The sequence below is a fragment of the Dendrobates tinctorius genome, unplaced genomic scaffold, assembly GCF_039654945.1.
Source record: "Dendrobates tinctorius isolate UK_male_01 unplaced genomic scaffold, ASM3965494v1 ptg000011l, whole genome shotgun sequence".
Classification (NCBI taxonomy): domain Eukaryota; kingdom Metazoa; phylum Chordata; class Amphibia; order Anura; family Dendrobatidae; genus Dendrobates; species Dendrobates tinctorius.
In genome coordinates this window covers 129,358,450-129,371,816 of record NW_027361679.1, presented here as the reverse complement: position 1 = coordinate 129,371,816, position 13,367 = coordinate 129,358,450, and the positions used below count along the sequence as shown (strand labels likewise).

The window sequence follows — 13,367 nt, the reverse complement described above, 5'->3', positions numbered from 1 at the left end:
ATCCCATCCTTTCTCCAGTAACAGCACACAGTAGAACAATAAGACATTTATCAGAGACAGCATCTTTTTTGCATGTTTCTCCTCTCTACTAATTATCACAGCCCTGACTGTGTTCCTGCTTTTGCAACATCATCACTGGGTTGTACTCTCGGGTGCACTGTTCTGGGCTTGTCCCACACCTAACCTTGTTATGCTGGACCTAAAATGAGGTGACGAGCTCCGGCACCACCAGACATAAAGCGGCTCATATCGGCTTTCACGGACTCTCCTGACCGCTGAGGCGCTTACTGCTGGCATCGTAGCACGACTGGGCACATGATGACCCGAGGTAGATCTCAAAAGAAGGCCTCTCCTCCTCGCCTGCCAGATTTCTTCCCGCGGTCACAGACCGCACATGCTGCAGGGAAATTGGCGGCGGCTTCTCCCTCCAGATCATCACACTCCTCCCGTGGTTCGCGTGACTCAGAAAGAGGTGAGGCCTCAGCAGGAGCACAATATAGCAGCTCCGCACCTATGACCAGGGGGGATATGAAGGAATTCCTCACATCTATACGCGCCTCATTAAAAGAGGATATGCAGGATATGTTGAAGGAGATAAGAGGAGACATTAACGCTTTAGGGGCCTGCACGGATCATTTGGAAAACAAAATGTCCGAATATGTCTCTGTAATTAACGCTCTGGTGGATGAAAACCAAGCTATAAAGGGCAAGTTAGAAGGGGCATTTGATAAACTGCACGACTTAGAGGACAGATCCAGGAGGAACAATATACGTGTGAGAGGAATCCCTGAAGATGTTGCAGATAAAGATTTAGCTGCTTTCCTCCAGAATTTTATGCAGGCTGTCCTGCCCTCACTTTCCTCTAGAGATCTACTGACGGATAGGGTACATAGAACACCCAAGCATCTAGATCCATCTCTTCCTAGAGATATCCTTGCACGGATTCATCTGTACACTACTAAAGAGACATTCCGGCGGCAGATAAGGAGCCCCCCCGATCTACCCCCTGAATTCCGGGATCTCCAGGTCTTCCCGGATTTGTCAGCTGCTACCCTGGCCAAAAGGAGAGAATATGCCCGTGTCTGTAAAGCTCTGAGGGACACCAACATACGTTACCGATGGGGGTTTAATCCTGTGCGTTTGATTATCACAAAGGACGCACAGTCGTCTTCTCCTCACCCAAACAGGCAGAGGAGAAGCTTACGGCCTGGAAAATACCCTTTGCTCCCAGACCTGCGGATACAGGAAGGAAAATAGCCTCGGACTGGTCAACGGATTGACAGTGTCACATGGACAGTGTCTGGACTGCTGAGCTCTCCTACTGCACCCCTTAGTGGGCCTTTGGATTGTGAACCTCTCTCTTCCACCCCTCCACGCAGATTTTGTTCTGCGGATTGTCTGGACTGTTCCCGACATTCCTACAAGGATTACCTATGTTTTGTTTTTTTTTGTTTTTTTCTTTTCCTTTGTTTTTACTCCTTTTTATTTTTTGGTTCTTTTTACTCTGTTCAGCATACATTAAGAGTCTCCCCCCGATGTGACTACATACTTGCCCTTCCCCTTTCTTCCCTCCAGGTTTTTTCTCTCCAAATCCCCGGGCATTCTCTGTCTATATTGATTTTTGATTGCTATTATGGAACTGGCAGTTATTTGTATGTAAGCTTCGGCACACCATTGGTGGGGTCACTGGATAATACTGGCAGTATAGACTTTAGTATAATGGTACCATGAGTTTACAAATTCTTTCTTTGAATGTCAGGGGTTTAAACTCCCCTGAGAAGAGATCTATGATGTGGAGGGAGGTGAAGCGGTCAAAAGCAGATATTATCTGCTTGCAGGAAACCCATTTGTTGGCCGAGGATAATTTCAGGCTTCGTCATCCCCTCTTCCCGCACATTCTATTTGCTAATGGCCCAACCAAAAAGGCTGGTGTGTGCACCATGGTGAAAAATACAATCGCTTTTAAATTGATAGCGCAAAATAATGACCCCACGGGTAGATGCTTAACTATTACGTGCCTACTGAATGGTGAGTTACACACGTTGACAAATCTTTACGCTCCCAATGAGGGACAACATAAATTCCTGAGAACAACCCTTCATGAAGTCTCTACGAATGTGAAGGGTAGTAATATAATATGTGGTGACTTCAATCTCCCCATGCATGTGGACCTTGATTGCTCTTCTGGTAGCAGACGACCTAGAGGGGACTTGACTCTCATCACAGGCGAATTCCACTTGCATGATTATTGGAGATATTCACATGCATCTGAGAGGGATTATACCTTTTACTCTTCCAGGCATTCCACATACTCTCGTATTGATTATTTTCTAACAGACAGTGCAACTCTGTCCAGATGTAGATCCGCAACTATAGGCTTAATAACATGGACTGATCATGCTCCCATCACTCTGAGTCTTACTTTGGCACACCAAGCTAACACAGCCTTTAGGTGGCGATTAAACGACGCATTGCTGCTGAATAGGGAGGTGTTGGGTAGAATCTCCTCGGAGTTGGAACATTACTTTCAGATAAATGATAATGGAGAGGTTTCTGATGAGACCTTATGGTCAGCACATAAAGTATTGATTAGAGGTGTGCTCCTCCAACAAGCTTCCTACCTGAAACGGAGGAGGGAGAGTGGCAGAGAGGTATTACTCTCCCGCCTGCAATATTTAGACACTATTAACAAGTCTGCTCCCACGCCTTCCATCTCTGAGGAGATCTATCGAACTAGGTTTAAATTGAGAGAAAATCTCTTGGCTAGATATGCACATAACATGAAGAAATTCAAGACTAATCTATATGCTGCAGGTGATAGGGCGGGTGCACTCCTGGCACGCAGAGTACGCAAGAGGGAAGCTAAATCAAGAGTGGACCATATCTTAGATAGAAATGGGAAGGCCCTCAGAAACCCTCAGGACATTGTCCAGGCCTTTGCAGAATATTATACCGGCTTGTATAATTTAAAAGATGACCCTTTTACCCCCCAACTGGATCACCAATCTATAAATATCTAGACTCTATAAAATTACCCCGTATCACATCTGAGCAGCTAAACTACCTTAATTCTCCCTTCACTGATTTAGAAATTAACTCGACGACTAAACAAACTAAATCTCATAAGGCCCCAGGTCCAGACGGGTTGACGAATGATTATTATAAATCCTTTCATCTGCTGTTGACTCCATATTTGCAGAGATTATTCTCGGTGTGGAGAGACTCGGGTACTGTTACGGCTCCTGGTTTGGAGGCTACCATATCTACCATACCCAAGCCTGGGAAACCCCTCACACGCCCTAGTGACTTTAGACCCATTGCTCTGCTCAATTCGGATGTCAAAATATTCACTAAAATTATAGCGTCCAGACTAAAGCTTATCATTCCAACTATAATTTCGCCGGACCAAGTGGGTTTTGTGGCTGGACGTGAGACGAAAGATGGGGTGCGGCGCATGCTGAATCTGATTAAAATAGCCGAGCTGTCTGGCCTGCCCAGTGCATTCCTGTCACTTGATGCTGAGAAGGCTTTTGACAGGGTGCACTGGGGGTACCTTCGGGCAGTATTGGAGAAGTTTGGACTGTCAGGCCCCATATTCTCAGCAATCTGTGCTATGTACACGACTCCTTGTGCCAGGGTCTTGACGTCCGGTTTTTTATCTGGTTCGTTTCAGATCACGAATGGCACTCGTCAAGGTTGCCCACTCTCTCCTATTATCTTTGCACTGTGCATGGAGCCGCTTGCTGAGCGCATAAGAACTTCTATTAATATCACCGGAATCAGGGTTGGACAGATGGAGCACAGAATTGGCCTATATGCTGATGATGTTGTCCTGTCCTGTGTTAACTTGGAGACATCCTTGACAGCTATTATCTTGGAACTCGGGGAATTCAGTAATGTGTCATATTACAGGTTGAATCCCACGAAGTCCTTGTTGTTTCCGGTGGCGGTTCCATGCGCGGCCAAGTCAAAAATGGAAGCAGAATTTCCATTTACATGGATGACAGAGGGTATCCCGTACTTGGGAGTTATATTGACGGGTTCTGAACAGATTGTCGAGAAGAATTTCTCTAAGTTGATCACACAGGTTAAGTCACAACTTGACCATTTTCACATGGTTATGACGTCCTGGATTGCAAGGATTAATGTTTTCAAAATGATGATCCTGCCTAAAATACTGTATCTCCTTAGGTGTATCCCATTAAAAATCCCCAAACGTTTGATTTTGAAATTACAAACTATGTCATACAATTTTATTTGGTCACACAAAAAATCTAGAATCTCTAGGACCTTGATGTACTATCCGTTCAAACGGGGAGGGCTGGGAATGCCGAACCTCCTGCTGTACCATAGAGCGGCCATAGTAACTGGACTCAGAGATTGGTGGCAGGCGGACAAAGACCATAGATGGCTCCAAATAGAGAACTACTATGCCAAAACTAGATCTACCCGCACAATTCTTGAGGCTGAATCAATTGCAATCACTGATTATTCCCCTACCTTACCAACCATGAAAACCGCGCTCCACTACTGGAGGGCACTGGTCCCTTCCCTGATTAAATTATCTCATGATTCCCTATCCCTAAAAGCCCTTGAGACACACATCCCATTTCTTAATCTCCAGCCTTGGGTTGATGCTGGAATCGTAACATTAGGGCAGATATTGGGTGCCACTGGCCTTGTCCCCTTTGACCACTTGGCCTCTAACTTCCCGAATATCCGAAGATATTTCTATCAATACTTGCAAATACGTCATCTACTTCATAATTCCCCAAACTCGCCTTTTCTCAACTCACATTTAAATAACAGGGTTAATGGTTATTTCTTGTTGCCTGACTCTGGCCCGAAGGGAATTTCAATATTATATAAAGCCTTAAATGACCCAGCAGAAGATGTTAAACTGCCATATATGATCAAGTGGGAACAGGATTTGAACTTCCTATCTGACCCGATAGACTGGGAGGGGGGGCTGGGTGAGGTGTTACGGGTATCTGCCTGCGTCAATCATCTCGAACAATTAAAAAAAGTACACCTTAGATGGTATCAATATCCGGTTCAGGTGGCTCACTATGACCCTGCCGGTTCGGACAAATGTTGGAGGGGTTGCAGTCACAGGGGAACTCTGGAACACGCCTGGTGGTCGTGTCCAATTCTTCGGCCCTGGTGGAGAGATATGGACCTTTTAATTGCACAGGTCTTGGGGATCCAGCTGAATCTGTCACCTAGGCAGGCCATTCTTCACATTGGCCTGGAGGAAATTCCACACATACTTCGAGGTACACTATCACATATTCTAATAGCTGCCAGGTTATTAGTCGCCTCAAGATGGAAAGACACTAATTCTCCCAATATTAGTGAATTAATTGAAAAACTTAATGTCCACTGCCAATATGAACTCGCCTTGGCTCACTCCATGACTGCCAAAACCAAAAGACAGAATATTTGGCACCCCTGGTTACATAGTGGTCATTCCTCTATTAACCCGCTCCACCTTGTTTGACCGTTTACTTGAGTGGGAATAAGTAAGCATCATTGACATAATATTCTCATTTTGCCATAGTTTGCCAGGAACCCTTGTCTATAACTGAACTGCTAGACAGTGCCTTGTGAATGCCTATACTCCTTTCCTCTTCCCCCTATTCCCCTTACCGTTCCTACCCCCTCCTCCCGCTTCTCTCCCCTACTTCTTTTTCTTTTCCTTACTTATTTCTGGTCATTTTTGGTTAACCTCTGTTACTGTTATTACTGTTTGATGGCACTGTATTGTTTTGAAAATCTTTAATAAACACTAATTGATAAAAAAAAAAAAAGAATGGTGTCACTTTTGGGTATTTTCTATCAAATAAACCCCTCAAAGTGACTTCAATTGTGATGTGGTCCCTAAAAATAAAATGGTGTGGCAAAAATGAGAAATCGCTGGTCAACTTTTAACCCTTATAACTTCCTAACTAAAAAAAATTTGGTTCCCAAATTGTACTGATGTAAAGTAAACATGTGAAATGTTACTTACGTTTTTTGTGTGCCATATCTCTGTGATTTAAGGGCATAAAAATTCAAAGTTGGAAAATTGAGAAATTGAGAAATTTTCACCAAATTTCCGCTTTTTTCACAAATAAATGCAAGTTATATGAATGAAATTTTACCACTAACATGAAGTATAATATGTCACGAGAAAACAATGTCAGAATCATCAGGATCCATGGAAGCGTTCCAGAGTTATTACCTCATAAAAGGGACTGTGGTCAGAATTGTAAAAATTGGCCCGGTCATGAATGTGCAAACTACCTTTGGGGTAAAGGGATTAAATAGACTAGCCTGTTTGAATAAAATCTATTTAGACTATATATTTATTGTGAAACTGACCAGTACTATCCATTTGCCATTGCATATAGCTATTACTAACCTGTGGCTAGACGTGACTCAACACCTCCTTTATGTATACTTGATTTCTTTCCTGAATCCTCAAACATGCACCTTTGATTGTATGGTTCATGTTAAAAATAATAAAATAATTTAATAAAATAGTATTGAATTTTACATTGTGTGTGAGTGGTTTCATGAATACTCTGTATTCATATGTAGGTTGCATTATATAGTTTGGTTGCTATCAATAAAATAAGCATCGCCATATTTTGAGACTTAAAATTTTTCTATATTTCTGCCGACAGTCATGTGAGGTCTTGTTTTTTGCGGGAGAAGTTGACTTTTTATTGGTACCATTTTTGGGCACCTGACATTTTTTGTTTGCTCTCTATTCAGATTTTTGGGAGGCAGAATGAACAAAAACCAGAAATTCAGCAATTATTTTTTTATGCTGTTCATAGTACGATAAAATTAAGACAACTTTATTCTTCGGGTTAGCACGATTACAGCCATACCACATTTAAATTTTTTTTATCTTTTGCCGCATTTACACAAACTATTTTATAGAAAAAGATTCATTTTTGCATCACTTTATAACTTATTTTTCCGCTGATGGAGCTGTATGGCGGCTTGTTTTTTGTGGGACAAGAAAAAGATCACGTTTTATTCCACTTTTTGTTTGTCGGTATAATGAAAAAGCATTGTTTTTGCCACTTTTTTTTAGGGTGTTGTTGACTGAAGTGGTTAACTAATATCACAGTTTTATAGGCTGGGTCATTCCGGAAGCGACAATACCAAATGTGTACTTCATTTATTTTTTCTTTTACATAAATATACAGTATATATATTGGTTTTTTTTTACTTAAAAATTATTTTTTTTCCTTAGTCCCTGTATCAGACTTCAAATTTTTATTTTCCTGATCACTGGTCTCATGCATTGCAATACACGTGTACTGGAATACATGAGGCTTGTCAGTTTTCAGGGTAGATCGCCTGTTAGACTCGGCTGTTGGCTGAGTATAACAGAGCACCGAACCTGGCAGTCATCAAAAATGACCTTCGGCTGCCATAAGAACCCCCAGCTCCCCGTGCTCACATGGGTGGTGGTCGGGAAGCTGTTAAAGTAGTTATTGTATTATCGATCCTGTTACTCACTAATCAAGTACTTTTTAGTTTCTCACAGAAAAGGAATGTAATAAGGGTAAGGAACAAAAGTTAACGTGACAGCGATGTTTGTAACATATAGAAGATGTGAAGAGGTCCGGTTCGGAGCATGTACACAGGCGGTCTTATCTACCTCGCCTTTACTGTCATAAGCATACATCTTTCATGATGTTCCCGTTTTCACAAGTATGGCTTCTCAAGGCCACTGTGACATAATGGCAAAATCAGATTTTGCTGGTTTGTTGGCTGATTGGCAGCATGTTTACAGGGCCCAATGATCAGGGACGAACCACTTGCTTGCAGATTCTCTCTCTGTGTAAACGGGCCTTATGTATCACTGACTTGATTAAAATATTCAGCTACATAAGCAAAGTGGTTAAAAGATGCGACCTGATCATTCTTCTACTTGGAAGATGCTCACTAGTTAACACAAGGTAAAAAAACACGTGGTAATGAGTTTGGAATCAAACACTCAGAAAAGACACCCCAAAATAGCCCCGTTTTTAGAAATAAAAACACTGATTTCTGAGGAGTCTTCCCCGCGAACAACTTGGCGGCTACAAGCACATCTAAAGGCGCAGTGTGCACATACACCAAGAAACACCATTCAAGTCAGGTTAATCACTTTCGCTTAGATCTCAGTCAAACCAGCACCACTTCTACATTTTGACAGCCATCGTTTTTATTGGATATGTACACACAATATATACCTTTATAATATATTTTTTCTAATACTTAACCTTTCAGAAAGACAAAACTAAATGGTGGAAACAGTACAAAAATGTACATACAGTGCGCATGTGCAATGTATTCCTATAAATGTTGAGTTTCTAGGCTTCATTCTCACATACACAATGCATTAGCTTCAGCAGGCATAAGAAAATACTGTATACCCCCTGTAACTGAACTAGGGGACTACGAAACCTCTGATGAAGATGATCAAACTGCAAATACTAATTAAACGATGATTTCAGAAGTGCCCTGGAACGATCTCTTGTGCAGTCCGAGTAGAACTGATCACACCCGTGCCAAATGCCACAAAAATATACACAATCTCCTTAAAAACTCTAAAGTGCTTGTATAATCCATACTACGTCGACAGGCAACATCCCTTTACGTGAATCTTCCACCCTCTTCCGAGCACAGCTACTCTCCAGGAAAGACTGGAAACTGCGGTTTCCCAAGTAAACTTGACAGGTCTCAGCAAACAAGATATTTACCTAAAATAAAACACAGAAACATAACTCGGTAATAAGGAAAAATATTCGTCACCTCTGAAAATGCACACACCATACATGACTCCCCCAATAATGATCAGCTCACTTTAGAATGCTCTTCCCCAATCCATCGGCTACAGTTCATCGAGGGGACCATGAATGCCAGCACGTAGTGTGACATACGGAAGCTGAACATGACCCCTCCCTTTGGAAACTGGGCTACAGAACAGTATTCCAACATGAGAATGACCCCAAACACCCCCCAAGACTTTCCCTGCCTTGCTAAAGAGACTGAGGGGAAAAGGTACTGGACTGGCCAAGCATGTCTCCAAACCTAAACCCTATTGAGCATCTGTGGTGCAACCTCAAATGGAAAGTGGAGGAGCGCAAGGTCTCTACCATCCACCAGCTCCATGATGTCGTCGTGGAGGAGCGACTTGTGAACCTCTAGTGACCTCCATGCCCAAGAGAGCGAGTTAAGGCAGTGCTTGAAAGTAATGGTGGCCACACAGAGCATTGACATCTTGGGCACAATTTGGCCATTTTCACTTAGAGGTGCACTAGCTTTTGTTGCCAGGGGTTTAGACATTATTACTGGCTGTGTGTTGAGTTACTTAGAGGGCACACCAAATTTATACTATTATACAAGCTGTACACTACTTTACATTGCATCAAAGTGTCATATCTTCAGTATTACCCCATGAAAAGATGTGCCACATTAAGAAGTACACGCATTTACACACCTTGGCATACTATCAATGAGGGCATTAATCGTCTGAGGAATCTACTGCCACGCTGAATGTACTTGGGCAGGCAAATTATGGAGATCCGCTGCTGGCGAAATCCTCAGGCAACCATTTAAAAACCTCACTGATAGCTTGCCAAGGTGTATAAGCGCGTGTACGTCTGAGCATGGTGATCATACTCATTCCTGAATGAATGGAGATGTTTTAAAAAGGTTATTTCCATGTGTTTTTTTCATTTGCATATCATTACTATGTCTATCCATCCTGGAATTTCTATAATTCCATGACTTTTCCTTTTGGTGTTGCAAATTCAGTAATCATATTATACACTAAAGATCTCTAGGGAATATTTTTTTCCACTGTAAGGGGCTGCGTGCCCACAATCAGGAATAGTAGCGCGTTGGCGCCTGGTCTATTTAACCCTGCATAAACACACTCACGGTGCAGGTTTATGAGCCGCAGGATGTCAAATGTGTCTAGTGGAGATGCTAGTCTCTACTGCGTACTTTGACCAATAGAATGTCATTACACGCAGTAAATCTGCATGTACGCGGTAATTAGAACGCAGCGTGGTGTGGACATACACTGCTAACAGTACAGAATACAAAGGACCAAGACACAAGTGGACGGGGAGGGAGGTAAAAAGAAAAAAAAAAGGGAACAAGAAGCCTTATGCCCAGAAATGGTCCCAAGGTGCCCAAATTGTCTCAAATGCATTCAGTATAGCAGCGACAAATGTTGCAAATTCTTCTGAGATATCTTATCGAGAGGGAGGAAATACCCGCTTCCAGCAACAAACTCAAACACCTGGCAGCCGTTAATAAATGCAAGCTTGAAAGAGATTCTACCCATTCCTTTAAGAGAAATGTTGAGGAGATAGACCGGTCGGTCTAAGGGAACCACTGTAAATAATACCGCCTGGAATCAGATTGACTATCACCCAAAATGAAGACAATTAAATATCTCTTCTGGTCATGTACTGGAGAACCCACTGAAGACCCAACAGGTACTCAGAATTTGGGGATTCCATTTATTAAGAAAATCCGCTGCGGATCTGCTGCAAATCTGCATCGTGTGCACACAGCCTTAGTGGCTTTAGTCGAAATAGTCTGCCAAAGCTGTGGTGCCCATTCTCTATCCAAGGAGGACTGCTCTCTAGTCATATAGGAATGTTTGACAAATGAGGTCCCTTGAGATAAGTTCATCTCTATAAATAATTGCCAGTTGGGACTTCTATCCGCAGTCTCCAAATCCCATAAGGCACCGCTGCAGTGTCACCTGCGCAGGCGCAGTTCGTGGCCGCAGCCGCGTCATTACTACGAATGCGCGGGAATAGCGGTGACGTGTATGTCACTTGCGCCTGCGCAAGTGACATTCACGTTACCGCTATTCTCGCGCACGTGCAGTAACAGCCACAACTGCGCGCTCTACCTGCGCATGTGCAATAACAACGCAGCTGTTACTGCGCCTGCGTGGGGAATAGCGGTGACGTCTAAATTTCACCGCACTCCCGATACGATAGCATCGGGCCTATTTCTAGTTATCCTATAACTATCAGCTATCAACCCCTTAGTGGACGGGCTTCTCCTGTGTATCCTTTCAAACTCAGTTGGGGATGAAACCTTAAAAGGAGCCAAAGATAGATGTCGCTAAATGATTGATCTGTATCTATGGGAAAAATTCACCGTTGGTAACAGGAAAATTATATTTCATATGTTCAAATGAGTCAATCGCCAATGAGTTCCCATCGACCATATCTGCAAACCTAAACAGACAGGCCATAATCCACAGGTGAACCATTGAGGATTCCAAGCTATTTGGTAATAAGGGTTGGTAGATGAATGATGCCATACGGAAATTCATAGATGAAAGATTAAAACATCTTCTGTAGCGAGCCAGATATCGCTAGTAACCTGCATTGGTCTCAGAAGCTGAGCAGACATAAGTAATTGGCCACACCATTGAAAGGAGTTTGGATGAAAAGGCGCTACCATAGCTTCTCTATTTCTGTTCATTTATTATAAGCCCATGGTGAAGCCAAAGGTGAGATTCGTCTCAGGTGACTGGCCATTAAGCTCACTTTTGATGTATTAAGATAGAGGAGCTCAATAGATGAAAGACAAGAGTTACAAACTAATGTCAGAATGACCTCACTGACTGATCCACAGTTAACTCAATTCTGCAGTCAGCTATGCACTGTGAAACAGATTATAGAAGCCAATTGGTTTAGAATTTTAATGGAAAAAACACAATTGCCCATGAAACTGGCTATTGCGTTTAAAAGAGACTCATGGATGGCTATAACTGGATACAATTATTAGCAAGGGCCGTCCATTTACAAGGGTATCTTTGGCATACACCTCTGTCCACCTAACATTCTGTATACACGCAATGTACACCATCTAACAATCCAGTTCTTTATGCGTGAATAAAATGAGGCAAGTCAAAATGTAAAAAAAAAAAAAAAAGAAAAAAAGGATAAAACGTATAAAACTAAAGATGCATACAAAATACATTGCATCATGTTTTCTGTCGCCATGAGCTTCTCCTGAACCTCATACACATATTTTGATCTGGATCCGCTAATAAATTGGGAGCTAGCCATAGTTGGCCTGCAGCACTTTTTCATATTGAGGATAGAATATTCCGTATCTACCTTTTTACGTAGGGTAGAGTATACCCCTCTATTCACCCTTCCAAACAGCAATCATATCGATATTTGATGTTAACTATTCAGTGCACAAAAGCACGGTCCACAAGAAGAGATGTTAGGAAACTTCAAAGTGCAAAATGATGAAAAAAATCATTACCTGCTGCAAACCTTTTCTTGACCAGCGACATCCTATACCCTGATCCAACCAGCTCTATGTCCACCCCAGACAATGTGCGACCCTCACATGTAAACTGGGCCGCAGCTGGAGAGGGAGTGCTGCACCCACGAAGAGGCTGCCAGCGGGCACACAGCTTCCCGTAGCCTGGAAGAGTCATCAAGGTTAACACACACACGTGCTATATACAGGTTTTAATCAGGTAGTATTGTACAGAAAATGCCCATGTTTACTGCAGTTATCCGCTCTGCCAGTTTGTCTAAAGTTTTTACCCAAATGCCCCATTATTTTACGTATTGTCTGTTTCATATCTCTTTACCATCTTTTTCCTTTCCGGGTGACGCATTGGGTATTTGCCATAGCAGTCTTCTCTCCGAGCTGGGAAAACAAAGAAAATTTGTTTGTTGCCAGATACATGTTAGGTTACTTTACCAGGACACTGGTGCAGATTTAGATGTCTGCAAATGGCATTTAAAAAAGTCAATGGCCCCCGATTCACTAAGACTGGCGTTTCGTATGCACTTATTATGAGGGTGAAGGAATAAGATGTGCCATAGTCATTAAGAAACGCGCAATACTTAATAAATTCACTGCTTTTCATCAGTGGCGTGCCCCCCGTCAGAAGAGTTACTCCGGTTGGGGACTGTAGCAATATTTCTGGTATAACACTGCCAAACCCTGCATCATCCCCAGCTCCGCTCATTTTGCCTGAGCTACCTGTAGTGTTAAAATGTCAAATGTTTCAAAGTTTTGAGGCAACTCTGAGATACCTTAGGCTAGGTTCACATTGTGTTAATGCAGTCCGTTCAACGCATAGTGTTAACGGACTGCATTAACGCTACTGTCATATTGTGATTGCGTTTAGAGATCACGCTAGCGCAGCTTCCCTATCTGCGCTAGCGGTGACGGACCCCCGAACGCTGCAGACCGCGTCCGAGGGTCCATCACAGAATGACAGCACATCGCGAACACATGCAGATCATGGCATGCGTTAGCGATGCGCTTGTCTATTGCAGTCTATGGGTGCGTTAATGCCGCTATGTAACGGA

The 13,367-nt window shown here is 42.8% G+C and overlaps 1 protein-coding gene across 6 annotated transcripts in view; it reads right to left on the bottom strand.

Moving 5' to 3' along the window:
* Window positions 1-8,184: 8,184 nt before the first annotated feature.
* FCHO1 (FCH and mu domain containing endocytic adaptor 1) overlaps window positions 8,185-13,367 on the bottom strand; it is a 212,451-nt gene continuing 207,268 nt past the window's right edge. For all 6 annotated transcript variants that reach the window (XM_073547749.1, XM_073547741.1, XM_073547775.1 and 3 more), the window contains exons 26-28: window positions 12,638-12,696; window positions 12,301-12,465; window positions 8,185-8,747 (exon numbers count right to left, since the gene is read on the bottom strand). In XM_073547749.1, the coding sequence (XP_073403850.1) occupies window positions 8,728-8,747; window positions 12,301-12,465; window positions 12,638-12,696 (244 nt within the window). In that variant the 3' untranslated portion in view covers window positions 8,185-8,727. The remainder of the gene's footprint in view (window positions 8,748-12,300; window positions 12,466-12,637; window positions 12,697-13,367) is intronic.